The sequence below is a fragment of the Gorilla gorilla genome, chromosome X (genome assembly GCF_029281585.2).
Source record: "Gorilla gorilla gorilla isolate KB3781 chromosome X, NHGRI_mGorGor1-v2.1_pri, whole genome shotgun sequence".
NCBI classification, from domain to species: domain Eukaryota; kingdom Metazoa; phylum Chordata; class Mammalia; order Primates; family Hominidae; genus Gorilla; species Gorilla gorilla.
Window position 1 is genome coordinate 105,441,404 of NC_073247.2, and position 26,320 is coordinate 105,467,723.

Sequence of the window (26,320 nt, forward strand, 5' to 3'; positions counted from 1 at the left end):
AAAGGAAATAATGCACTGAAGGAAATAGTCTTTGGGAACTTCTTCAGTTTGGGTTGGAGTGTCAGATTTAAAATGTGATTATCTTACTTTTAGAGGGATGTTTTTTATTTTCCTCTGGTCTACGTGACATTCTTTACAGACCTTATTTTCTGAATATTCAAAAAGGAAGGGATCAGGAAATCTCATTTTAACATCAGCTCCTATCTTCTTCAACACCTTAATTTTGAAATATTTTGTTCAAATAAAATATAAATTATAACTCAAAAAGTCAGCACATGCTCAGTACTTTAAGGAGTTTTTTCCTAAATCATTTTTCTCCTTTCCCATCTTTGCCCCTCCTTTTGTTTCTCAGCTTTACTAGTTACCTCAGAATCCAGATTCTCCTTATTCAAAACCTCATCACTTTCAGGACATTCACTTTGCAATCTGTAGGCATAATCCCACATCTTCATACATGGGCTGGTGGGCTCAAACACCTCATAAAGTGAAGATATATACCTTTTCTCAGAGCCTGCAATTCCTGATAAAAAATCAGCTTCTATCTTATGACATCACCCTGAAGCTTTTTAAGGGCAAATGAACTGGCATTGCCAGATAGCATGGCACCTCCAGGCTTGGAGCACTCCAGGCTGCAGAATAGGACATTTGCATCCTTTGACTGTGTTGTCACTTTCTTCGCTCAGCTCGGGTACCTTCCATTACCATTTCAGTAGTCTCTGCTGCTGCTGCTTAGAGATGTCTCTTGTTATCTGAGTCTGCAACATTAAACAAAAAAGACCTAACATTTAGAATGACTAGGTGGATGCTCAGAGCCCAACTCAGGAGGGAAATGAGCTCATTAACAAGGAGGTGGTCTGGACTGCAAAGGAAGATAAAGAGCGGGTGGAGGAGCAGTCTGGAGGAGGAGGTGACCTTTTCCTTGGGCCGGGGGCAGCTGGCCTAGACTTTGAGTCACAGCAACAAGAAACAGCAAACCATAAGAAAGGTACAGAAGATGACCCAGTGAACACTTCTCACTATCTCAGCTTCCCCTTAGCTTAGTTCCCAGCGGGCTTCTCCTTCTAACATCATTCATTGTCTGAGCAAGTGTGATGGGCAAACATGAAGCCCAATACATGTGCCAGTCCAATGAGTTTTCTGGCTCTGCCCATCTTTCTTAACATGCAGAGGTGGTTGAAGCATCCACTACTGGCTGATTGCATTTCCAGTATCCCAATTTTACTGATGCATAAATCTTCGGCTCTCTGCAAGCCTGCCCCATCCCTAGATCTAACTTTAAAGTTAAAAAGAACAGTAATAAAACCTTACCAAGAGATAAACTGGAAAAAAATACGCCAATCCACAAAAGAGCATATCTTAGTATAGTGTGCTTCTGAGTGATTTTTATCTTCTGCATTTCTGCTTCTATTTTGCAAACATTCTATAATAACATGTATTCCTTTAATATGGAGAACACAGAAAGGGAAGGTGCTAAATACTTTTGCTAAGAGTTCTAAGATGCAAAAAGGATATTGCATCCTATGTAGAAGTTTTAAGGGCTCTGCTCTTTGTGATGTCTGGCAAGTACAGTATATATCCTATTTGGACACCTATGCATCAGGAGCCAGGTACACTATATTTGTTACATTCTTCGTTTTGGTTTTGGCATATAAATAAATCTGCCATATCCATTCTTCGTGGATGCAAAAATCTCAGAAATAAAATAGGCACTGTAAAAACAATGTTATGGGCCGGATGCAGTGGCTCATGCCTGTAATCCCAGCACTTTGGGAGGCCGAGGTGGGTGGATCACCTGAAGTTGGGAGTTCGAGACCAGCCTGACCAATGTGGAGGAACTCTGTCTCTACTAAAAATACAAAATTAGCTGGGTGTGGAGCCACATGCCTGTAATCCCAGCTACTTGGGAGGCTGAGGCAGGAGAATCACTTGAACCCAGGAGGCGGAGGTTGCACTCCAGCCTGGGCAATAAAAGTGAAACTATCTAAAAAAAACAAAAAAACAAACAAACAAAAAACCAAAAAACCCTGTGGTATTGCTAAAAACAATAATTTGCTTCCTGATGTTGTGGAAAATCATAAAGCAAACCTAACTATCTGAACACATGTGATGGGTTAAATATGACATTGGTTTTAATATTTTTACATTATAGAAATTGGGGAGTGACTATTGTTAAGCAGAATAAAAGTGAGATGCTAAACTATATATGGTAGGGTATGGAAGACTATTATAGATCATTTTAGGCCTAGAGAGTCAGAAATTCTAAAATCCTCTCTTACTTTGGCTACAGTTTCCTATGAGATTTTCAAGGAAAACATTTGTGGACTGGGAAATGGCAAATGTGAAATAAGGTACCACTTTATTATATGCTGTGCTTCTCCCTTTATGTCCAATGCAAAGCTCCCTGGTAAACTGAGTTTAAGTGTGACAGAACCTCCTCACACTTATCTCAAACCAAAATCTTAGGATCTCTTTGTGACCAGCTGCATGGTGAAGAGATGAGAGCCTGGTGTCACTGTAAGAAAAAATGAGTCAAGGTAGTGTGACCTCCTTCCAAGTCAAGGTGAAGGGTGGGTCCATAGCTTGTCTTATACATAAGTGGCGTTGTGAGTGAGGCACTCCTGCTCTCCTTCCCCTCTTCTCTCCAGCTCCCTTTGCCACCCCCCCCCAACATTCCTTCTGCTACCCACCTTCCTCTCTTTCCCTTTTTCACCTCTCTTCTTTCTTCTCCACCCCTCCTTTTTCCCTCCTCCCTTACCCATCCCCATCCCCTTCTACCTTTCCCTTCCTTTCCCTCCATGCCCTGTTCCTTCTCCTTCTTCCATTGCTCTCCAAAATCTTGAATGAGTGTCCTCCAACAGAAAAGCTAAGATGTGGGAAATACATCGGAATGTTAATAATAGTTATCTTTTTATTAAATTGTCCTTTTCCTTGTGATCCTCTACTTTTTTCTATGATAAGCATCCCTCTTTTACAGTCAGGAGAAAAGGCTAGATTTTTATAGTATAACACACTTTAATATTTATTTATTTTAGGTTGCAATACAAGAACATGAAAAACAGTATCAAATGAAGTGATCATTTTCAGTGAAAGGGAAGGTAGAACACAATACAAAGAAAACACGGTATCTTTAGTTTACAATTACACAATATAAGATGAAGAAACTTTTTCAAAAATACTATGTTATATTAACACCTCAGTGGTAAACAATAACATCATTATGATTAAATTTATAGGCCACTATATGTCACATACACAAGGTCTCAGTTGAATCAAATGTGGTCTTTTCACATTAGATGTATGCTAATCTTTTTCAAGCAGTCAAACTTCAAAATACACTGTTTCAGTTACTATAAGTACTGGATTTCTATAGCAAACTAATGAAGGCACAGCTAGTGCAAGCAGATTTAAACCCTTAGTCTTATGGGCTGGAAAAAAGAAAAAAATAAAACACTTGCATTGGTACTTCATGAACTTTTTTTTTCAAGCAAATATTTGTTTCAGTTAACAATTCTGACAGTTTCACAGCTACAGTCTAACAGAAACATGACCAAAGGACATCACAAAAATCAACACTGTGTAGCACCAAACTAACATGCTTTAGATAATTGACAACAGCTTACATATTTTGAAGAATATTATACTACAACAGCCTAGATAGAATAAACTGGCACTTAGACACTTTTTACGACTATTTTTAAAATATAGACTACCAAGAAACCACAAAAACATGACTATAAGGAATAATAGTGTTCGGGTTACAGGTCAGGGTTTTACTTTTTTCAAGGTTGTATGAATCTGCTTCACTTCTTGAGATTTTAAGATTCTTGAAAAATCTTTCAGATTGATTTATTTTCTGTATTTCTTGTTTCCATAATGTTTGCCAAATTGATAGTAGGTACCATTGACTTCTCCAGTATAGTAATAGATTGATTTCAGGATGACATTATCATGTAAAATCTGCCCAATTTCAAAGTCCTCATCCAGGATAGCATCTTCTCGTGGTTCCAGCTTCCCAATCATAGGAATCTCAGGAGGACTAAAGAAGTTGAAGAATGATGCATTAGGAACCACTCTTGGCTGGATTTCAATTTCTCCAGTAGCAGTTGTGCGACTCTGGGTAGTTGTCACAGTAACATCTTTTCCTCTTCTCCAGTCTATCTTGCAGCCTTTGCAATCTTCAATTTCCCATCCCCAAGAAAAGAAGGGATCATTGTGATCTGGTTTTGACTTTATTATATATGTCTTCACCAGCACCTCATTTCTGAAGTATGGGTTGGGTAGAAAATGAAATTCAAAGGTGTAACTTACAGGCTGGCCAGGTTTTGAGAACTTCAGGCTAACATCCGACAAGAACTTCAGAATGGGCTCATCATACTTCTGAATCATAGGCCCGAGCTTGTCAACATTCTTTAAAACAATCAGCCAATAGTCAGGAATGCCTTTAGGGTCTTCTCTTTTAGGCTTTCCCTTCCTAGCTCTTTTAAGATCTACACTGTCCTGAAGCCTTTCCTCAGGAACTCTTTTATGAGCCTCTCTTACTGCAGCCCTTGCCTTAGCCTCTGTTGCTTTAGGCTGTTCTTTATCATCTGCCTTTACCTGGGGGGCTTCTTTAGGATCTTCTTTTACTTCAGGGGTTGCCTCCATACAGTCTTTAGAATCTGCTTTTTCTTCAGCCTTTACCTCAGGAATTTCTTTAGGAACTTCCTTTTCTTCATCCTTCACCTCAGGAATTTCTTTAGGAACTTCCTTCTCTTCAGCTTTCACCTCTGGGTTTTCTTTAGGGTTTTCTTCTTCCTCACCCTCTAAGGGAGGCATTTCACTAGGGGTGTTATCCTGCACCTCCTCATCACTGCTGAACTCCTCATCCTCTGAATTCCATTCACATTCTTCTTCTGTAGGCTCGTATTCTGCATTGATGATTTGAAACCGCCTATCATACAGAGGCTTGTTGAGTTCAGCATATTTTCTTTCAAGATCATGAATTGCTTTTAAGAACAGGGTATCTACCTTGTCACATTCATCTTGAATGTTTCTAAGCGCTTGCACACGATTTCTAACTGCCTGAGGCAGCCTATCCACGAAATTTGTTCCCAACGGGGCCCGCCGCGCCCTTCTGGAAGGCTCAGGTACCCTCTTCTTTCTATACAAGCGGCTGCGGCTGCTAGTGCTGCCGCTGCTGCCGCTGCCGCTGCTGCTGCCACTAGTGCTGCTGCTGCTGCTGCTGCTGTCACTAGTGCTGCTGCTAGAGCTACTGCTGTCAGATTCTTCCCCAGAATCATTAGTCGAGCTAGCCATCTCCTCTTCGGCAACCCCATGGGCGACAGGTTCCGAGACCATTTTAAAATCTGCTTCTGCCATCTTGCAAGCCTACAAACTCTACCAGGGAGACCGCGCGACCAGAGATGGGCAGAAAATGACTCACGGATGCTTGAGTGGCGGCGGCGGAGGCCCGGGCTGCGGAGGTGGCAGCGGCGATGGCAGCAGCGGCGCAGAGCGGAGCTGGAGCTGGGGATGCAGAGGCCGGCGCTGAGGTGGCAGCGGCAGTGGAGGCCTGGGCGACAGCGGTGGCGGCAAGGCCTCTCCCGGCTGCAGCTACAGAGTGCCGAGATGTACCGCAGCCGAATGGCGCAGTATGAGACCCCGAGATCTCTTCTCGTTTTAGATCGCGAGCCCCCTCCCCTTGCAGTCAGACCTCCCGTTAATTTCGTTCCCAGTGTGCCTTTAGTTAGCTCCTCATTTGCTGGTCCACCTTAATTGACAAACCGTACGCCCAACGAACGGCCAAACGCCACTACTCCTGGCTCCGCCCACCTTCCCAGACGCTGCTCGCTGGCTGAGGTGCGACCCCCTGGAAGGTGTCCCCCTGCCCCCGAAAAAGTCTGTATTTATAGTTTTATAATTAAAAAAGAAAAAAAAGCGTAGACATGAGGTAAAAATACCAGCCATAGTTCCTAACAAGGGCAAAAGAGGCGTGTCTTCCTTCTCCCATCCGCCCACTCTGAATTCCCGTTTAGTTTGTCACGGGTCTCTTGACAAAAAGCTGTTAAAAAAAAAAAAAAAAAAAAAATTGAATGAAAATGGTCCAAATAGCGTCATTGGGTAGTGTGACTATGGACGATTTAAAAACAAAACGATTTTCTCTAAATATTCTATGAGCATGCATTTTTACACTGGATAAAAAAGGGGAGAGTCGGTTATTGGCAGAGGAGGGAGGGACTAGACAGCAGGCGTATTGCATTCCACGAAGCTGATTTAATAAGTGCTGTCTGTGATGTTTGGCAAGCCTGGTTTATATCCATCTACAAGGTTTGCGAACCCATGTTGCCGTGAGTCAGTTACACCATTTTTATTATATTTCTCTTTTTAGGCTGGCATATTATATACCCCAACCTTGCTGCTAACTTGCCACGTAGCCCTTCTCGATGCTTGTAACAACCTTGTAGATAAAACAAAGAGGTATTAAATGTTAGGTAGTATTGTTAAAAAGCAAATGATTTGCGTTATACTTTTGTGCAGCAGGTTTCAATTCCAAGAACAGTGGGATGGGAGGGGGAATTTGTGCTAATGAATGTGCATCTTCTGTCAGTGTATGCGATGTCATCTGCCACCAATTTCCTTCTAATGTTGTAAAATTCTAGCCATACTATAGTATGATTTACAAGTCCAGTAATATGTGAATAAACTTTTGCAAAATGAAGTTTAAAAACGGGTATTTGTTATTTTTATTTACAGGATTTTTTTTTTTCTGCTACAGAACAACTCCCTTGGTACAATAAAAAAGACGAGTATTTACTTTTCATTGAAAGGTAAGGATCATATTTAGCACATTTTAAAGAATGACAAAAATTACTCATCTCCATCTGAATGAAAGTTTACAGGATACAGTCATTTAAAGATTTATTTTAGAGAATTATCTTGATAATTCTATGGAAACAGGAAAATCCACAGAGGTAATTTGGCATACTAATGTAGACAATTACATACTTAACCGCATTAACTATCTAAACCTGGTCATAGAATACAAGTGGTAAATTAAAATATGAAATATGATAAATTATTCATTTCAAATGAGGAAATGTATTAAAGTTAGATTAATCTTTATAGAATTTGTGCTTTGTCATGTAATCACGTTTTTTAAAAGTTAGGAAACGCTTTTCTGTTTCATAAATGCATTTACTTTTATTGTTTATCTCTGTCAAAGTCTGTGAACATTGCAAAGATAAAACAATATAGAAAATTCCAACAGTAGTAAAAACACACAATCTTAACCACCAAATGATAAGAATTACTAGCATTTTGATGCACTTCCTTCCAGAAATTTCCTTGTGCATATACATACCTGCCTATTTATGTATACTGCTTTATCTATGTGACACCATATTATGTTTTGTAATCTTTTCATTTAATTTATCAACTACTAATGGCTATATTTTCATGGCAAATGATCGACATCTTATTTTTAAGTAAGTGCATATTCCATGGAAATAATTGCCTTAATTTATTTGACCAGATTCCTGTTATAGGGTGGCCATTTCTATACCATCTCTCCCCTTAAATACATACTATTTTACTGCTATAATCAAAGTGTCCCTGGATACCTAAAGCATGTATTTCTATGCACTTGTGAAAATTGGTCATAAGATAAATTCCCAGAAATGGATGGCTTGGGGATGATCATTTCATATTATGAAATTATTATTGTATACATATTGCCAAACTCTCTGCAGAATTAGTATCACAATTTACAGTTCCAACAGTGCATAAAGTTCATTTTTTTGTTATTCAACTAATATATTTTTGTGCCTGTCATACGCCGGGCAAATGTGGTAGAGGATTGTAGTATAATGGTGAATGAAATTTACTAAGTGCATATCCTTTCGTTGAATAATTTTAATCAAAACGTATGTTATAGAAACAATGATTTACATCATTGGTGTTATACTATAAATATTGTTCTGAAACTTACTATTTTTATTTTAAATTATGGAGATTTAAAAAAATTTATGCTCTTATGTTTTAAACTTTGTAGCATTAGGAATTAGTATTTTAGAGTCAGTCATGAGTTAGGGATCCAGATTTTTAAAATATTTATTTTTATTAGCTAGCTAATTCTTCTAGTACCATTTGTTTGGTAATCTTTCTATCTCCTGCTTACTTGAAATGCTATTTTGATCACATTAAATAAATTGCTTGGGTCTGTCTCTAAATTCTTTTCTGATCCACTGGTCAGACATTTTCTGCAAACAACTAATGAGTCGGTTTTAAGATAACTTTACATTTTGTGAAGATGATATGTGTTCATTGATAAAGTCAGACAATACATTGAAATACAAAGAAGAAATTAAAAGTAACTCAGAATACCACTGAGAAGTAATCACTACTTACATTTGTAATCAACATCTCCAAATTAATTTATCAATATTATGTATTCGTATTTCTTAGATTAGTGTTAAGATTGTCTTTTCATATATTTATGTTTTTTTGAGAATTGTCTATTCATATTTTTTTCCACTGAATTAAGCAAGAAATTAATCAATGGTGAAATCCTAAAGGTAAAATGATTTTGGCCTTGACTTACTTAAGACAACTATGATTTCTTCAGGAAATAACGCATGATATTGGGCAAATGTGACTAAATTACTTTCAGTTACTTTCATATTAAAATTGGTTGGTGTTTTCTTTTTGGATACTTGCGGGGTTTTTTGGATGCTTTTCAAGGATTACAGATTACTACTTAACCACTCACACTGATCCTGGAAAAGTTTGGAATGGAACATGGAGATGAAAAATAGAAAAAAGCTTACAAAAACATCATACAAAAATAATGTACTAATCAACAATTGTTATTTTCAATTTGGAATTATTTTTTCCAGATATAGGCAATGAAAATGGTTGAAAGTAGATGATTTTTTCTAATCACAATTCTCTACTTTAATTGTGTATACATAAGTATCTTGTAACACACTTATTTTTGTAGCCTTTCTTTTTTGGTCAAGTAGTTTATTTAATTTTATGTAGTAGGTATCTAAAAGAAAATAAGCTTTTTCTTCATAATCAATTTAATTGATGCATTATATCCTATTTGTTCTACTGTGAAATATAAGTATTAGTTTTATCATATCATATGCTTGTTTTTCTTAATAAGGTTAGATATAAATTATTTGCATAGTGATATGTTTTTTGTTCAATTAACAGATGATTTTTTGGGGGGGGCTAAATGTTCATGCTTCTACATGAGATGATACATAACACAGAATCTGATAGTATACTCAGACTGAACATAGTATATTAACATCTGTTGATACCTCCCTTAATATGAACATACACACAATCCCTTCCACCACCCACTCCTACCACACAAACACACAAGGTATATAATGACAAGTGTAGCAGCATTATCTTTTTTTGTAGGTATCTAAGAAACAAAGCATTGCAAGTTCATTTATTTTTGAATGACTTCCTCCTGCTCTTCTTGGACAAGTTGTATCTGAATACACAAGTTAATTCTTTTTTAAAAACCATTTTATTGATGGATTATAGGCACACAATAAATGTGTGTATCTGTGAAAGTATCACTACAGACAAAATAATGAAAATTGTGTCATCCCTGAAAGTTTCCTCATATGCCTTTGAATCCCTCCTCTTGTCCCTAGATATTCACTGATCTGTTTTCTGTTCCTATAGATGAATTTGCATTTTCTAAAATTTTATGTAAGTGGAATAATGTAGTATGTTCCTCTTTTTGCCTGTCTTTGCAGACTTATTTTGAAATTTACCCATGTTGTTGTGTGTATCAGGAGTTTATTTTTCCTGTTTACTGCTGAGTAATTATTCATTACTTGGCAATACTACAATTTGTTGATGGGCATTTTTGTTGTTTTGAGTTCTGGGCTACTACAAATAAGGCTGCTATGATCATTGGTATATAAGTTTTGTATGGACATATGTTTTAATTTCTTTTAGAAAAATACATAGGATTGGAATGACTGGATCACATGGTAGGCGTATGTTTCACTTTTTAAGAAATTACCTGTTTTCCAAAGTGGTTGTTTTGCATTTCCACCAATAGTGCTCACATTTGATATGGGCAGTGTTTTAAAAGTTAGCCATTCTAATGAGTATTCAGTAGTATTTCATTGTGATCTTAATTTATATTTCTTTGATGACTAATGATGTTGAATACCTTTTCATGTGCTGATTTGCCATCCACATATCTTTTTTGGTGAAGTGACCATTAGTATTTTGTCCATTTAAAAAAATAGGATTGTTGTTTTATCATTAAGTTTTGATAGTTCTTTATATACTCTGGATGCAAGTTCTTTATCAGTTATAGCTTCTGCAAATATTTTCTCTCAGACTGCATATTTTCTTTGCAGTCTCTTAAGGGTGCCTTTTACTGTTTTTAAAGAGGAAACGTTAGTAATTTTTATATCGATACATCATATTTTGGGGGCACATGTGATTTCGATACATGAATACAATGTGTAATGGTCAAATCAGGGTAATTGGGATAAGAAGTTTGCAATTTTGATGAAGTCCAGTTTATCTTGTTTTTCTTCTATGGAGCATACTTTGTGTGTCATCTCTTAGAAATCTTTGCTTAACCCAAAGTCACAATTATTTTCTTCCATTTTTTTTAAGTTTTATACTTTTAGGTTTTGCATTTAGGTCTGATACATTTTTGCAAAAAGTACAAGGTATGGATTGAAGGTTTATTTCTTTTGATATAGATATGCAGTTGTTCCAGCACTATTTGTTGAATAGACTGTCTTTTCACCACTGATTTGCCTTTGCACATTTGTCAAAATTAGCTGTCCTTGTATGTGTGGGTCTATGTTGGAAGCTCTAATCTGTTCCTTTGTGTACTGATTTTGATGACGCAATCGGTAGTTATCCATTTGTTAGATGCATTTGGGAAAGAATGAGAACAAAATTGTGTGATAACAGAATTTCATTACAATGGAGACAGTCACAGGAGCTGGATCTTCATCCTTGACCTTTCACTTCTGCTCCCAACTATGTGAGAAAGGGTCAGATAACAGCAGTAAAAACCTAGAAAAGAAATAACAAAAAGAAACATAAATGTTCTTCTATTTTGTGGAGTTGCCAGTGTGTAGATGTCCATAGCCCAGCCACAAGAATGGTAGTTAGCATTATTCAGGAGCACAAATAATGCCCTTGTTTTTCTCACTTCTGATAAAGAGAGACCTGCTTGCAAAAATGGAAATATTGAATAGAAAGTATCTTTAAGTTGTTAATAAATTATAGTTAAAAAAAGAGTAGTAATAAAACATTGGTTGTTATGATGTTACTATTATTAATAGTAATAAATAAAACATTGGTTGTTTTATAACATTTCAAACCATAGCAGTGGTTTTCAAACAAAAATATTTCATTGTATACTTATTCCTATAATACAGATATACTCAAATTAACAGAATATGGTATGTTATAGATTTTTATTTTTTAAGGAAACATTTCTGAATTGCGTTTCTAGCAATATACCCTTAACTGCATGGAGTTTAAAAGGGAAGTTTAATGCAACATAAGATAAGGAAAATTGTTTCCCAATTTGGATATTTAACATAGCGCTATTTTTTAAAGAAATTTTAATTGTCATGTAAAAATTACATATATTTTGCCATATAACATGATGTTTTGGTATATGTATACATTGTTGAATGACTAAACCAAGCATTTTAACATATATATTACTTTAAATACTTATTTTTTTCTGGTGAGAACACTCAAAATCTCTCTTACCTCATTCCTGTCTAACTGAAATGTGTCTTTTTTTTTTTTTTTTTTTTTGAGACGGAGTCTCGCTTTGCTGCCCGGGCTGGAGTGCAGTTCGTGATCTCGGCTCACTGCAACCTCCACCTCTCAGGTTCAAGTGATTCTCCTGCCTCAGTCTCCCGTGTAGCTGGGGCTTCAGGTGTGTACCACCACTCCTGGCAATTTTTTTTTTTTTTTTTTTTTTTTTTTAGTAGAGACAGGGTTTCACCATATTAGCCAGGATGGTCTCCATCTCCTGATCTCGTGATCCGCCGACATTGGTCTCCCAAATTGCTGGGATTACAGGCATGAGCCACTGCACCAGGCCGTATTGTTTCTTTTGACAGTATCCCCTCAAACCCCCAACTCCCAATTGTCTAGTAACCACCCATTTTACTCTTTGTTTCTATGAATGTGACATTTTTATGCTCCACATGTAAGTGAGATCACATGGTATTTGTCTGTGCCTGGCTTATTTCACTTAGCATATTGTTCTCCAGATTTGTCTATGTTGCCACAAATGACAAGATTTCCCTTTTTAAAGTCTGATCAATACTTTACTGTGTATAAATACCATATTTTCTTTATCCATTCATCAACTGATGGACACTTAGGTTTATTCCATATCTTGGCTATTGTACCTAATGCTGCAATGAAAATGGGAGTACAGATATCTCTTCAATGTATTCATTTCATATCCTTTGGATATATCCTCAGTACTGGGATTACTAGATCATATGGTAGTTCCATTCTTACAGTAGTTTTGAGGAATGTCCATACTGTTTTCCATAATGGCTATACTAATCCACATTACCAGCAACAGTTTACAAGGGTTAACTTTTCTCCACATCCTCACCAACACTTACCTTTCATCTTTTTGATAATAGCTGCCCTAACAGGCATGAGATGATATCTCATTATGGTTTTAATTTGCATTTACCTGATGATTAGTGATGTCAAGTATTTTTTCATATACCTATTGGCGATTTGTATGCCTTTTGAAAAACATCTCTTCAGATCTTTTACTCATTTTAAAAAATTATGTTTTTTAAAATTACTGAGTTGTTTGAGTTCCTTATATATTTTGAATACTTAACTCCTTATCATATGTTTGGTTTGCAAATATATTCTGCCATTCCATATGTTGCCTCTTTACTCGTTTACTTCCTTTATTGTGCAAAAACTTTTTAGTTTGATGTGATGCCTTTTGTCTATTTTTGCTTTTGTTGCTAATGCTAGTTTTGAATGTACAAACAGCGTACATTTTTCAAAAATGTAAAACCGCATCACGGAAGAATACTTTTACAAGGGTAATCAAGAATTTTTTGCCTGTAGTACTCATCTGAAGAATTTCCATCCTAAAATTCAAATAAAGCAAGCCTTTTTATTGCAAGTTTGAAAGTTTTTTATTTAATTTTACTATAAAGGAAGGAAAAATCCAAAGACTTTGAAAAATGGACAATGTTTACAATATATATAGGTATATCTTATGTGCATATGATATATATGTATATATCTTATATGATATCTTAGATATATTCTATCTGTCTATCTATCTATCTATCTATCTCTCTATCTATCTATCTATCTTTGCAATGGCTATTTCCCCATTTTGCAATTTATTTGGACAAAATGGAGGAAGCCCAAAGTGACATTTTCTGCTGATTTTTTTCCAGACTATCCAAATATATTTAATTAATTTCATTAGGTACCTCCTCTCAGAAAAAAATTAGTTGTTCTCCATTCTGGCAGATGTTTCTATGAAAGTATATGTTTAGTAAGTAGTATAGACTAATGCTTCAGCAAATCTAGTATTGATACTTTCGAGGTGATGATAGCTAACGCTTCACAATTCTCTAAGAAGTGAGTAAACAAACAAGATGTCAATGAACTAATTGTTGCTTTTGGTTAAAAAATCTGCTTGTCAGAGAAAGAAGAAATAGAGGCCTACATTCTCTAGATTCATTACTTTGATTTAGCAACTGTCTTAAAACAGGTGTAAACAAAATTTTAAAATTATAATATTGACCACTTTTGTCTGTCTTCTCTTATAAGCAGCATTTGTCTATCTAAAAGAATAAGCATTTTTTTGTTTGTTTAGAGGTAACTGGATACCTTAATTAAAACTGTTTCATTATCTACATCATGAGAATGTGTTTAGCCTTCTTTGTAAGAAAGATTAAATATGACATGACAAGAGAATTACATAAATGATTAGACTATCTGACCAATCTGCTTGTAGCAGCCCCCAAACTGCCCCTTAGCCTCTCAGATATGCTATACATAGTTCTTTGAAAGGTCTTTTTGAAAACACTTATATCCTTGCTCTAATCCCAAATTTTTAGTGATACTTCACTGTCTTGAATCAAACCGGTGTATAAGTACAAGCTGTGTCCTTTACCCTCCAGTGACCTTGGGCACATTTCTTAACTCTCTGTGCCTCAATTTCCTCATCTGTAGAATGGGGATAATAATAGTACCCATCTCACAGAGCAATGGTGAGCTTGAAATGACATAATACATGTAAAATTCTGATAACATAGTGCATGTCCAAACAGTTTTTACTAAACTTATCTTCTCCAGGAATAGTTACCCAGTGGAACATAGTTCTTTAACTCTTTCTTTCCTTCAGAGCTTATTTGCTTGGAGTGTATTACATTTTTGTGAGCTTTATGATAAACATTATAACAGAACCACATAGGTCATTTATTGTGTGTACACACACATGTTCTTTTCCTATGTATATTTTAAATTTACCTAGGAAAGGGACCAAGATATTTTCTTATTTATAATCCTCTGTCCTTGCTCAGAGTATTGCTCTGCACAAGAATACATTTAGTACTGTACTAATTAACTTCTTAAACAAATGAACTGGCTTCCTTACAGCAGTACCATTTTTTCTTTTTTTGAGACAAAGTTTTTGCTCTTGTTGCCCATGCTGGAGTGCAATGGTGTGATCTCGGCTCACTGCAACCTCCATCTCCCGGGTTCAAGCCATTCTCCTGCCTCAGCCTCCCAAATAGCTGGGATTACAGGCGTTCACCACCATGCCCAGCTAATTTTTGTATTTTTGATAGAGACGGGGTTTAACCATGTTGGTCAGTTGGTCTCGAACTCCTGACTTCAAGTGATCCACCTGCCTCGGCCTCCCAAAGTGCTGGGATTACAGGAGTGAGCCACCGCGTTCAGCCAGCAGTACCATTTTTACTTGCTGTTCAAATAAAATTCATTTTTAGCCTATAATTGCACTCTAATTTTATTTAACAGTTGTCTCTTAATTGTGCCTGATTTACTAATGTGTAATTGTCATGCAACAAATTACATTAGTTTACTAAATTTTCAGGTTTTGAAGAATTGGTGTTTTACCAACCAACTTCTAAACAGTAACACCTCACAAACTATTAATAGTTAGGAGGACACACAGTCTTCAGAAGAAAAATTTTGGAATCTAATGATGATCCACATTTAATATTAAATTAAAATGTCTGTTTATTTAACCCTTTCATTTCATTAGTATTTTCTTTCTAAAGGACAGTGGTTTAGATAATTATTGCAAAATTGCTTTACATATAATGAGCATTTAAAGGAAAATATAGATCAGATTACCAGAGCTTATTTTAATAAACAGTACTCTATCTCATAAAATGGCTACCCTAATAACCCAGTTACTTTTATTCTTATCAGAATCTGTTGCTTGAATTAAGCATAATCAAACTTGCCACATTGCCTTTTCCTGTCTCATAAATTACGGAAAACAACTTCCCTCCAATTTCTTTATTGTTTGAAAGATACTTTTCTTTGGAAAGTCAAATCATATTTCTATTATAATCATAAAAATTATGCATGCTTGTTTTTTGAGGAACCTCCATACTGTTCTCCATAGTGGCTGTACTAGTTCACTACTTAAAGTGTATAAGAGTTCCCTTTTCTATGCATCATCACCTGCATTTGTTAATTTTTATCTTTTTTATAATAGCCATCCTAACTGGGGTGAAATGATATCTCTTTGTGGTTTTGATTTGCATATCCCTGATGATTAGTGATGTTGAACATGTTTTCATATATTTGTTGGCCATTTGCATGTCTTCTTTTGAAATGTCTATTCAGATAATTTGCCAGTTTTTGAAATGGGTTCTTTTTTTGGCTGTTTTGAGTTCTTTGTATATTCTGGATATTAATTCCCTGTTGTATGAATACTTTGCAAATATTTTCTCCCATTCTCTAGGTAGACTTTTCACATTGTTGATTGTTTCCTTTGCTGTGCATAAGCTGTTTAGTTTGATATAGTCCCATTTGTTTACTTTTGCTTTTGTTGCCTGTGTTTTTGAGGTCTTATTCATAAAGCCTTTTCCCAAACCAGTGTCCTGAAGCATTTACTCTATGTTTTCTTCTAATAGATTTATAGTCTTGTGTCTTACATGTAAGTCTGATCCATTTTGAGTTTATTGTTGTATAGGCAGAGAGGTGGGGGAGTCTAGTTTCAGTTTTCTGCCTATGGTTATCCAATTTTCCCAGCACTATTTATTGAAGAGTCTGCCCTTTCCCAATGAGTGTTCTTGGAGCCTTTGTCAAAAATCAGTTGGCTGTAGATATGTGGATTAATGTTTTGATTTTCTGTTCTGTTCTATTGAACTACGTGCCTCTTTTTATGCCAGAAGTCAACTTTTTTTTAATACAAAAATCAGTTATTGAAACATTTAGATGGTTGGGAAAATGCCAGAAACCAGAGCTTAAGGGCATATCTGCCTTGATAACTTAGAACAAAAGAGCTGGTTCTCAATATGTAAAAAAGATGTCCATAATAGAGTTTCAAATGAAAAAAGCAAGTTGTGAGACAATATCTATTATTTGCTCCCATCCATATAAAAAAAGTATAGATGCATATATGTTATGTGCATGTGTGTTTGTTTTCATTCACATAGAAAAATGTCTGACAATATATACACCGAACCAGTGAAATTAGATTGAAGGAAAAGCTTTAACTTTGTATTTTCTATTCTGAATCACGTTTTGAATTTTTAAAACAAGCATATATTATTTTTATAATTAAAAAAACAAACATTTAACACAATAATGAATAACATTGTTTGTTTAAATTGGGTCATTATTTGGTCAAAGTTTATATAGAAAGCTGAAATAGTGTTTCAATTACTTCTTTTGCAAAAGAGGAACTATCTTTCACTTGAACAGCACTCATACTGGCTGCTCTGAGGTATTATCATATATGGGTGCCATGTAAATTGTACCATTTTTAAAGAGCTTATGCTTTATTCTGATTGGTATTTGAAGCTTTTATGCATCGTTGTTCTTTCCAAAAAGCATGGTATTTTCTTGGGATGACAATAAAGTTATCAGAGGCAGTACTGTCCTCCTCTCCATTATGTTCACAGTCTAAGTTCTGTGAAATTACTTTTAATTGTTTCTTCTTATTTCAAAACTTCTATTCTTTTGCTTATTGACCCGTACAGCTGTTTTTAATGGAGAAAAATGACTCTTGCTTCTAGAGACTCTTCTTACCTGAAAAATGAAGATCGTGAGTTGGCTAACCATTCTTCTGAAAAGTTTATTTTTACTCTTGTAGGAAAAAACTTGAGCCAATTTCTACAAATGTCTATCTTAATTTTATGATGTCCTTTTTTCCTGTAGTTTTGTGATGATTTGAAGAAATTTCAACCTATAAAATACTGCTCGATCATAAAATCACTAGGCAGATTGCATTTTTTCTGCAAATGATGTGTACCTAATTTAGCTGCAAATGATCTATGCATGCTTATAAGTTTATAATATGCTTACCAAGAGATTCTGTTTAATTCAGTAAGACTTATGCTTACTGGACTGAAAGTTGAAGTCATTGGACCAAAGTTATTATAAAATAGTAAAAAGAAAAATTAATAGGATGCAAATTTCAGAGAGATAGCCATGAAAACTGATAGAATATTCTAATAATTGTTCCCTTCTACACTGTCTTACGTTCCAACCATCATTTCACTGTTTAGACTTCTGTCATTTCCCACATGGATTATTCACCTCACCTTCTTCATTTATCTTCCAACCTCAAGCTCTCTTGCTTCCCTTCCAGCCTACATACTCTGAAATTAACCCTTTTGCCAGGAATGCTGGCTCATGCCTGTAATCCCAGCACTTTGGGAGGCCAAGGCGGACAGATCACTTGAGGTCAGGGGTTCAAGACCAGCCTGGCCAACATGGTGAAACCTGGTCTCTACTGAAAATACAAAAATTAGCTGGGCGTGGTGGCAGGCACCTGTAATCCCAGTTATTCGGGAGACTGAGGCAGAGAATCACTTGAACCTGGGAGGCGGAGGCTGCAGTGAGCCTAGATGGCGCCACTGCACTCCAGCCAGGGTGACAGAGTGAGACTTCATCTCAAAAAAAAAAAAAAATTAACCCTTTTAAAATGTAATTTTCTTTATATCATACCCTTCTCTAAAATCTGCAGTCACTTCTCATTTAAAGCCAGAATGACATAGGGATAAGAACATCAGTTTTGAAGATTTAAATTAGAGTTTAAACCTTGGCCTGACACATAGCCTCTAGTAGGTAATTTTATACAACTTAGATTCCAGAGTCAAACATACCCACATTTACCACTTGCTAGCTGTGTGGCCTTGGGAATTTACTAAATTTCACAAATACAAAGTCTTCTTTTCAGTGAAATGTGGAAAATAATACATAGCTAGGTCAATTAGGACTTTTTAGTTACAAGCAACAGAAATAGACTCTGGCTAACTTATGTAATATTTAATTCATTGGAAAAATATCAGGGTCTCACAGAATCAATGGGAGGCTAGTGAGTCAGGTGTGGAAACAGGCAGAAACTGAAGTAGCCCTGCAGACCACGGAAACAGGGAATAAAACATGGCCCCATAGCCAGAATAGTCTAATCATGATGTTGAAGCTGAGATAAACTGGAACGTCAGTTATTTTTAATTCAATTACTTGCCACTTGGCTATAGGAGGATGAGGCTGCTGGTCATAGTCTCACTTGACTACTCTCAAAAGAAAACAAGAGTGCCATGAGACAGAGGAAATGGATTTCCAATATCTAATGTACAAAAGATGCCCACTAGGCACGTGACCCACCAGTCACATAATAGTGCTTAGTAAAGGGCTATTTTAACAAGTCTAGACTCATTTATCAGACATTCATGGCCATTCACTGTCTGGCCTCAGCCTACTTTTCCAAACTTAATTTTCCTCTGCATAAGCCCTGAATTTTCCTATCTGCTTTTCTCACTCAGCCCATTCCCACTGCCTGCAACGCTTTTGACCTGTTACTTTGTAAAAGGATGTATGACTGCACATGCATGTTTAATAGCAGTGTAATTCACAATTGCAAAAATATGGAACCAACCTAAATGCCTATCAACCAATGAGTGGATAAAGAAAATGTGGTATATATACAACAGCCATAAAATGGAATAAAATGGCCTTTGCTGCAACTTGGATAGAGCTGGAGGCTATTTTTCTAAGTGAAGTAACTCAAGAATGGAAAAAGAAATATCGTATGTTCTCACTTATAAGTGGGAGCTAAGTATGAAGATGCAAAGGCATAAGAATGATATAATGGACTTTGAGGACTCGGATGGAGGGGTGGGAAGAGGTGAGGGATAAACAACTACATATTGGGTACAGTGTACACTGCTCAGGTGATTAGTGCACTAAAATCTCAGAAATCACCACTAAAAAATTTATCCATGTAACCAAAGACCACCTGTGCCCCAAAAACTATTGAAATAAAATTTAAAATGTTTTAAAAATTTAAAAAGATGTGTGATTGACACATAATGGTTATACATATTTACGGGTTACAACATGGTGTTTTGGTACATGTATATATATTATATAATGATCAACTAGGGCAATTGACATATGCATCACCTTAAACATCATTTCTTTGTGATGAACATTCAGTAACCTTTCTTCTAGCGATTTTGAAATATACAATGCATTGTCGATAACTCTAGTCATCTTACTATGCAATAGAACACCAGAATTTATTCTTCCTAACTGTAACTTTGTAGCAATGACCAATCTCTTCCCATCCCCCGACTAACTCACTACCTTCCTCATCTTCCGGTAACCACTAATCTACTTTCTACTTCCATAAGAACAACTTTTTAAATTCTACATATTAGTGAGACCATGTGGAATCTTTCTGTCTCTGGATTATTTCACTTAACATAATCTTCTTCAGATTCATCCATGTTGCTGCAAATGACAGGATTTCACTCTTTTTATGGCTGAATAGCATTCCATTATGCTTGTATATCACATTTTCTTTGTCCATTCATCTGTTGATGGACATTTAGGTTGATTCTATATCATGGCTATTATGAAAATTGCTTCAATAAACATGGGAATATAGATACATCTTTGATATACTGATTTTTCTTTCTTTTTTTTTGGCGGAGGGGTATACACCCAGCAGTGGGATTGCTGGATCATATGGTAGTTCAATTTTTAGTTTTTTAAGGCACCACCAAACTGTTTTTTCAAAATGACTATACTAATTTACATTCCCATCAGTAGTGTGTAAGGATTGCCTTTTCTCCGAATCTCTCATGTTTTAATATTCAACTTATCTTTTCTAAGACTTAGCTCTCCTTTCACTGGTCTCCGAATCACTGATTTTCTGTTTCCTCATTTTCTTTTAATCATGTATTGCTTGTTAGTATCTTTTTTGAATGGTAGTCTTGTATATTTGTCTAACTATTTATGTGCCTTACTTTCCCCATATAGATTATAAACCCCTTGAGAGGAGAGATCATGTATCATTTATTTATTTGTTTTCTTGATAACCCAGTGTTATGTATGTAGTAGATGTTCATTAACTTATAATAAATGTTTTTCATTTCATTTCACTTTCTCAAAATCATTTTTGCCAAAGGAACTTATGATGAATGAATGCAAGAATGTGAGTCATTAATTTAAATCAATACTAATTTAATTACCTACTGTATATGTAGCACTATATTGATTGCTTTGTGGGGATAGAAAAAACAAACTTGAAAATTGCTTTAGGAGTAGCTCACAATCTAATTTAGGAGAGAAAAAAATACAAGTATGACACACCCCCAGAACAATTATATAAATAAGTAAAATAAATAGTCTAAAAATTTTAAATATCAGTGCTAAGGATATAAGAAAATGTAAAAGCATGACTTAACTATATATATATGTGGTACAAGCAGATTGCTTTGTCTGGCATAAAGGGATTATGTTGGAACATACAGAGATGGTATTGGAGAATACAAGGTTTATAAATTTAGATTTAATATAATAGGTAACAGCAATTTTTTTTTTTTATTATTATGAGACAAAGTCTGCGCGGCTGGAGTGCGATGGCGTGATCTCAGCTCACTGCAACCTCCGCCTCCCAGGTTCAAGCGATTCTCCTGCCTCAGCCTCCCGAGTAGCTGGGATTACAGGCACCTGCCACCATGCCCGGCTAATTTTTGTATTTTTAGTAGAGACGAGGTTTCACCATGTTGGCCAGTCTTGTCTCAAACTCCTGACCTCAGGTGATCCTCCCACCTCGGCCTCCCAAAGTGCTGGGATTACAAGCGTGAGCCACTGCACCTGGCCACAGCAATCATTTTTTCATTAATTTTAAAAAATTTTGGTAAAAGTAATAGTTGATTAAATAAAATAAAGTTCATCTATCCGAAGGAATACTAATCCGCTATCAATAGTGATAAGTATTTATTGACTTAGAAAGATGATCATGATATAGTATTTAGTCATGCAAACAGGTTACAAAATATTATGTATATAAACTTGTTTTTTTAAATAAAGGGTATAAATATGCATTAAAATATCTGGAAGTATAATCAACAAGGTATGTTTACATATAAGTAGTGTACTCCATGGTTATTTTTTATTTGTATTTTTTTCAGCAGATATTTTTGGTTGAAAAAATGCATATGTAAATTTAAAGACACTGCAAGTTTTCAAGGACTGTAGTGATACGAAGATAGAATGTGAGGTAGATTGCTTTAGCACCTATGCATAAGGATATCAAACCAGCAAGACTTATTTGATGAGACAATGGAAAGGGCACATTTAAGAGATGCTTTGGAGAAAATCAGTTTTACTAGGTTTCTAATTTAATGTGGGATTAAGATAAGGAGACTGAAAACAACACTGAAGTTGTGAGAAACATAGGAAAATATAGGTGCCACTAATAGGTATGGGAAAATTGAGAAGGAAAGCAGGAGGTGGAGGAGTTAACTTTTGCCAGGAGTAGTATAAGAGGTAACCAACTATATGAGATGAAAACTGGAAAAAAAAAAAAGGCTTAGAAGTCAGGGCTGGAGATAAAGACTTGGGTGTAAAGAGTGTTAGTATAGAAGTAGAAATTATGAAAATGGGTGCATACGGTGAGCCTAAAAAAGCTAAGTAAGGACTTAAGAAAATCCACCAAATTGTTTTTATTTACTGCATCCCTGTGTGTTTTTTAAAAACCTTTATTGAAATATAATTACATACCATAAATTTCACTCATTATGTGTGTATAATTCAATAATTTTAGTAAATTTATAGAGAGTTGTGCGACCATCACCATAATTGTTAGAATTTTCCTGTCTCCCCAGAAAGTTACCTAGGGCCTGTTAGCAGTCAATCCTTGTTTTTACATCCAGGCTTAAGCAAACACTCTTCTGTTTTCTGTCTATATAAATTTGCCTTTTCTGTACATTTTATCTAAATAGAATCATACAGTATATTCCTCATTGTGCCCGGCTTCTTTCACTTATGTTTTTGAGGTCCGTCCATGTTATAGCATGGATCAATAATTTTTCTTTTTAATTGATGAATACTATTCCATTGTATGACTGTATCACATTTTATTCATCCATTTACTAGGTGGTGGATATTTGGACTGTTTCCAGTTATTTTTGTTATTATGTGTAATGCTATTACACATGTTTACATACACGTATTTGTGTAGACAAATGTTTTTGTTTCTCATGGATATATTTCTAGGAGTAGAATTGCTGTGTTGTATGGTATATTTGTGATTAATTTGTTAAGAAACTACCAAAATATTTTCCAATGTGGCTGTACTATATGACATTACCATCAGCAAATGCACTGTGGGCCACTTTCTGTGCGTCCTCATCAACACTTGGTATAATTTGCCTTTTTTATTATCCCCATTCTAGTGTATGTGTAGTAGTTTCTTGTTGGACTTCTGATTTGCATTTCCCTAATGTATTTTCTTTGAAGAAATATTTATTCATGTTATTTGCCAATTTTTAATTTTTTGGTCTTAAAAATTATTGACTTATAAGAGTTTTTCAAATATTCTGGATATGATCAGATGTATGATTTGCAATATTTTCTCTTATGTTCTTTTAATGATGACTTTTGAGTAACACAAGTTGATGAAGTCCAATTTATAATTTTTTTCTTCTTTGAAACATGCTTTCAGTATTTTACCTAAGAACTCTTTGCCCAACCCCAACTCATGAAAATGTTCTCCTATATTCTCTTCTAGAATTTTATAATTTTAGCTCTTACCTTTAGATCTTACATTTAGGTCTGTGATCTATTTTGAGTTAACTTTTTATATGTGGTGTGAAGTGTCTAATTTCTTTCTTTTCAAAAAAGATGGATACACAAATGTCCATTTGTTGAAAAGACTATCCTTTTCACCAGTGAAATGTCTCTGTCCTTTTGTAGAAAATCAATTGACCATAAATATGCATTTGTTTTTAAACTGTCAATTCTGCTCCAGTTATTTATATTATATGTCAACACCACATTGTCTTAACTGTGGCTTTATAGTAAGTTTTGAAATCAGAAGGTATGAGTCATCCAATTTTACTTTACGTTTTCAAGATTGTTTCAGCTATTCTGGATCCCTTGTACTCTTATACGAATCTTCCAATCAATGTGTCAGTTTTAGATCAACTTGTCAATTTCTGTGAAGAAGCCAGCTGGTATTTTTATAGGGGTTGGATTTAATCTATTAGTCAAACTAGGGAGAATTGCCATGTTGACAGCGTTGATCCTTCCAACCCAAGAGTATGAAATGTCTCTTCATTTAGTTAGATATTCTTTAATTTCTTTCAGTAATGTTTTGTGTTTTTCGGTGTATGAGTCCTAATAGAACCTCTGAGCTAAATGAGCTAAGGGTGGGGAGTTATGGGAGCAGCTGTAGGCCACAGTTACCTACTATTCTTATCCAAAAGTCAGAGATTTTTCAAGCATAAATGCTTCTTAGATGGAGGTATGTTTTTGGTTAATTTCCAGAGTACCAAAATGGTTGCTTTTGTTAATTTTGTCCAGGCTTATACAGGTTGAATATTCCTTATCCAAAAGACTTGGGACCAGAAATGTTTCAGATTTTGGATTTTTTGGATTTTGAGGTATTTGCATTATACTTACCGATTCTATAGCCCTAATCAAAAATTCAAAATCCAAAATGCTCCAGTGAATATTTCCTGTGAATGTTGTGTTGCCACTCAGAATCTTTTGGGTTTTGAAGCACTTTGGATTTCTGATGTTCACATTAGGTATACTCAACCTGTAATACTTCTGTGGGAAAGGATTTCCTGATCTTCTCATCTGGTCATAACTGGAAGTTCTGTCATCTGTGTATTTTTATGAGAATTTATGTTCCAAGTGCTTCTAGCTCCAAATGCTCAGTAACATAGTATGTATTGAGATGCCAATTCAGTCAAAAAACACGTTAAACTACCACTTGTCTTATAAAGACAAAACATTTAGGTTACTGAATAGTTTCCTTTTTTTGCATTGAATAGACTATGTTTAGCATGGTGATGAAACAGTTACTGAGATTGGCTATGTAATTTAAATAAACAAACAGATATATTCCAGCACTTCTTATATGTTCAATACCACAGGAAATAATGGGTGAATAAATCATCATTGCTTCCCTAAGGATCCTGTAGACTAGGTAGTAGTTATGTGCTGCTATTGAACCATTATGGCACTGTCATATTTTTAATTATGTAGTTACTTGTGATTTATTTAATATGAACATCCATAAAATCTATGAGGTTAGGAACCATGATTGTATTGTTTACTTCCATGTTGTCAGCATTTCCTAGCACAGTGTTTGGAACATAATAGACACTCCATAAATATTGTTTGAATGAATGAATGAACAACATGTCATGGAAATATAGGGTAGAAGGAAATTAATTCCTACTAAGAGGATCAGAAAAGTCAGGGATTAAAGGAAAGGTTTCCAGCCAAAGGAAACAATATGATTGTTTAAACTCAAAGAGTTAGAAAAGACCCAGAAATATTTGAGGAACTGTAAGGTATTTTCTAGGGCTGTAGCATAGGAGTTATAGTGATGAGTCAAAAAGAAAAGAGAATAAGAGGAAGAAAGTTAAGGGGAGATGAGTTTGGAGAAGCAAGTGGAAGCCAGGGTCTTTCTGACAAACTAATGACATTTTAAAAAGTCAGGGTTTTATTTTAAAGTAGGTAACTAGAATTGGCAGTATGGAAGATGGACTGGACAGAGAAAAGAATAAATAATACGTATGCAAGCTGGGCAAACCCAGTGTACAATATTTGTATAGCCATCTGTATTATGTATAGGAGCCTCCTAAAAGCTTGAGAGAGAGAGAGAGAGTGTAATGTCACTGAGATATATATTCTTTAATTTCAAAATTTGCTTTGGAATTTTTGTTAAATAGAGCCACATGGTCCTCCCTTTATATCCTTGTGACAGCATGATAATTCTTAATATTAACAATTCTAACAATATGAAATTACATCAGTATGACACATTTGCCTTTTTGAAGTGTGCCCCTATTAGTACTATATTTGATTTTCACAAAAACCCACAAGGTAGAGACAGCATTTTTCATTTTACCAATGTGAAGACTATCCTAATAAAGACTAAAAGATCAGCCTATGGTTTCATAACCATTACAAGTTAAGATGCAACATTAGAACCCTTTTTGAAGTCCAAACCCCTTCTAAAGGTAGCATTCATCCATGCATTTTAGTACTAATTTTATTGCTTTTGCTTTTTGTAACTAATGTTTCTTATAGAAGTTTTATAAGAAAGTTTTAACTTTGAAGTAACAACAAGGTTAGCATTTGCTTCTTTCAAATTGCTCTTTTGAAGTATTTCCACAGTGTAAAAGGTTGAATAAAGAATTACCTAGATAATAGATTATGAATATGATATTTGTTAAAATTAAAATGTTATTATCCAGTACAATAAAGCACCTGTATTTTAGACCTTTTACAAAACCCAAGGTATATTTTTTTTTTAAAGGGAAAGAACAAATGAGCACAGAGAAAAAATAACATTTGGTTGGCAGCACAGGGATCATCTTGTATGTTTAGAAAGTGAGAGTAAGATCAAGAGAAGCAGAGGTAGAAATGCAAAATGCAGATGAAAAATGTCAATATTACTGAGCATCTTTTGAGAAAGATGATATTACATGCTTGTTTATCATATTTTCATATGGAATATCTTTTTTTTTGCAGTAAACCACTTTGAAAATATTCTCCAGTTAATATAACACAATGAAAA

General features: G+C 35.2%; 2 protein-coding genes across 12 annotated transcripts in view; one reads left to right on the forward strand and one right to left on the reverse strand.

Moving 5' to 3' along the window:
* Positions 1 to 2,992: 2,992 nt before the first annotated feature.
* NAP1L3 (nucleosome assembly protein 1 like 3) lies at positions 2,993 to 5,807 on the reverse strand. Its single transcript, XM_004064477.4, has one exon. It carries the CDS (start codon positions 5,356 to 5,358, stop codon positions 3,847 to 3,849), a length of 1,512 nt encoding a protein of 503 aa, XP_004064525.1. The 5' UTR covers positions 5,359 to 5,807; the 3' UTR covers positions 2,993 to 3,846.
* Positions 5,808 to 5,817: 10 nt separating this feature from the next.
* FAM133A (family with sequence similarity 133 member A) overlaps positions 5,818 to 26,320 on the forward strand; it is a 38,793-nt gene continuing 18,290 nt past the window's right edge. For 3 of the 11 annotated variants that reach the window (XM_004064479.4, XM_055375557.2, XM_055375559.2), the window contains exons 1-2: positions 6,034 to 6,326; positions 6,755 to 6,806. The gene's annotated coding sequence lies outside the window, so the exon portion shown is untranslated. Of the gene's footprint in view, positions 5,839 to 6,013; positions 6,327 to 6,732; positions 6,807 to 26,320 lie in introns of those variants that run through there. The other 8 variants (XM_055375553.2, XM_004064481.3, XM_019019716.3 and 5 more) reach the window with 6 other exon arrangements.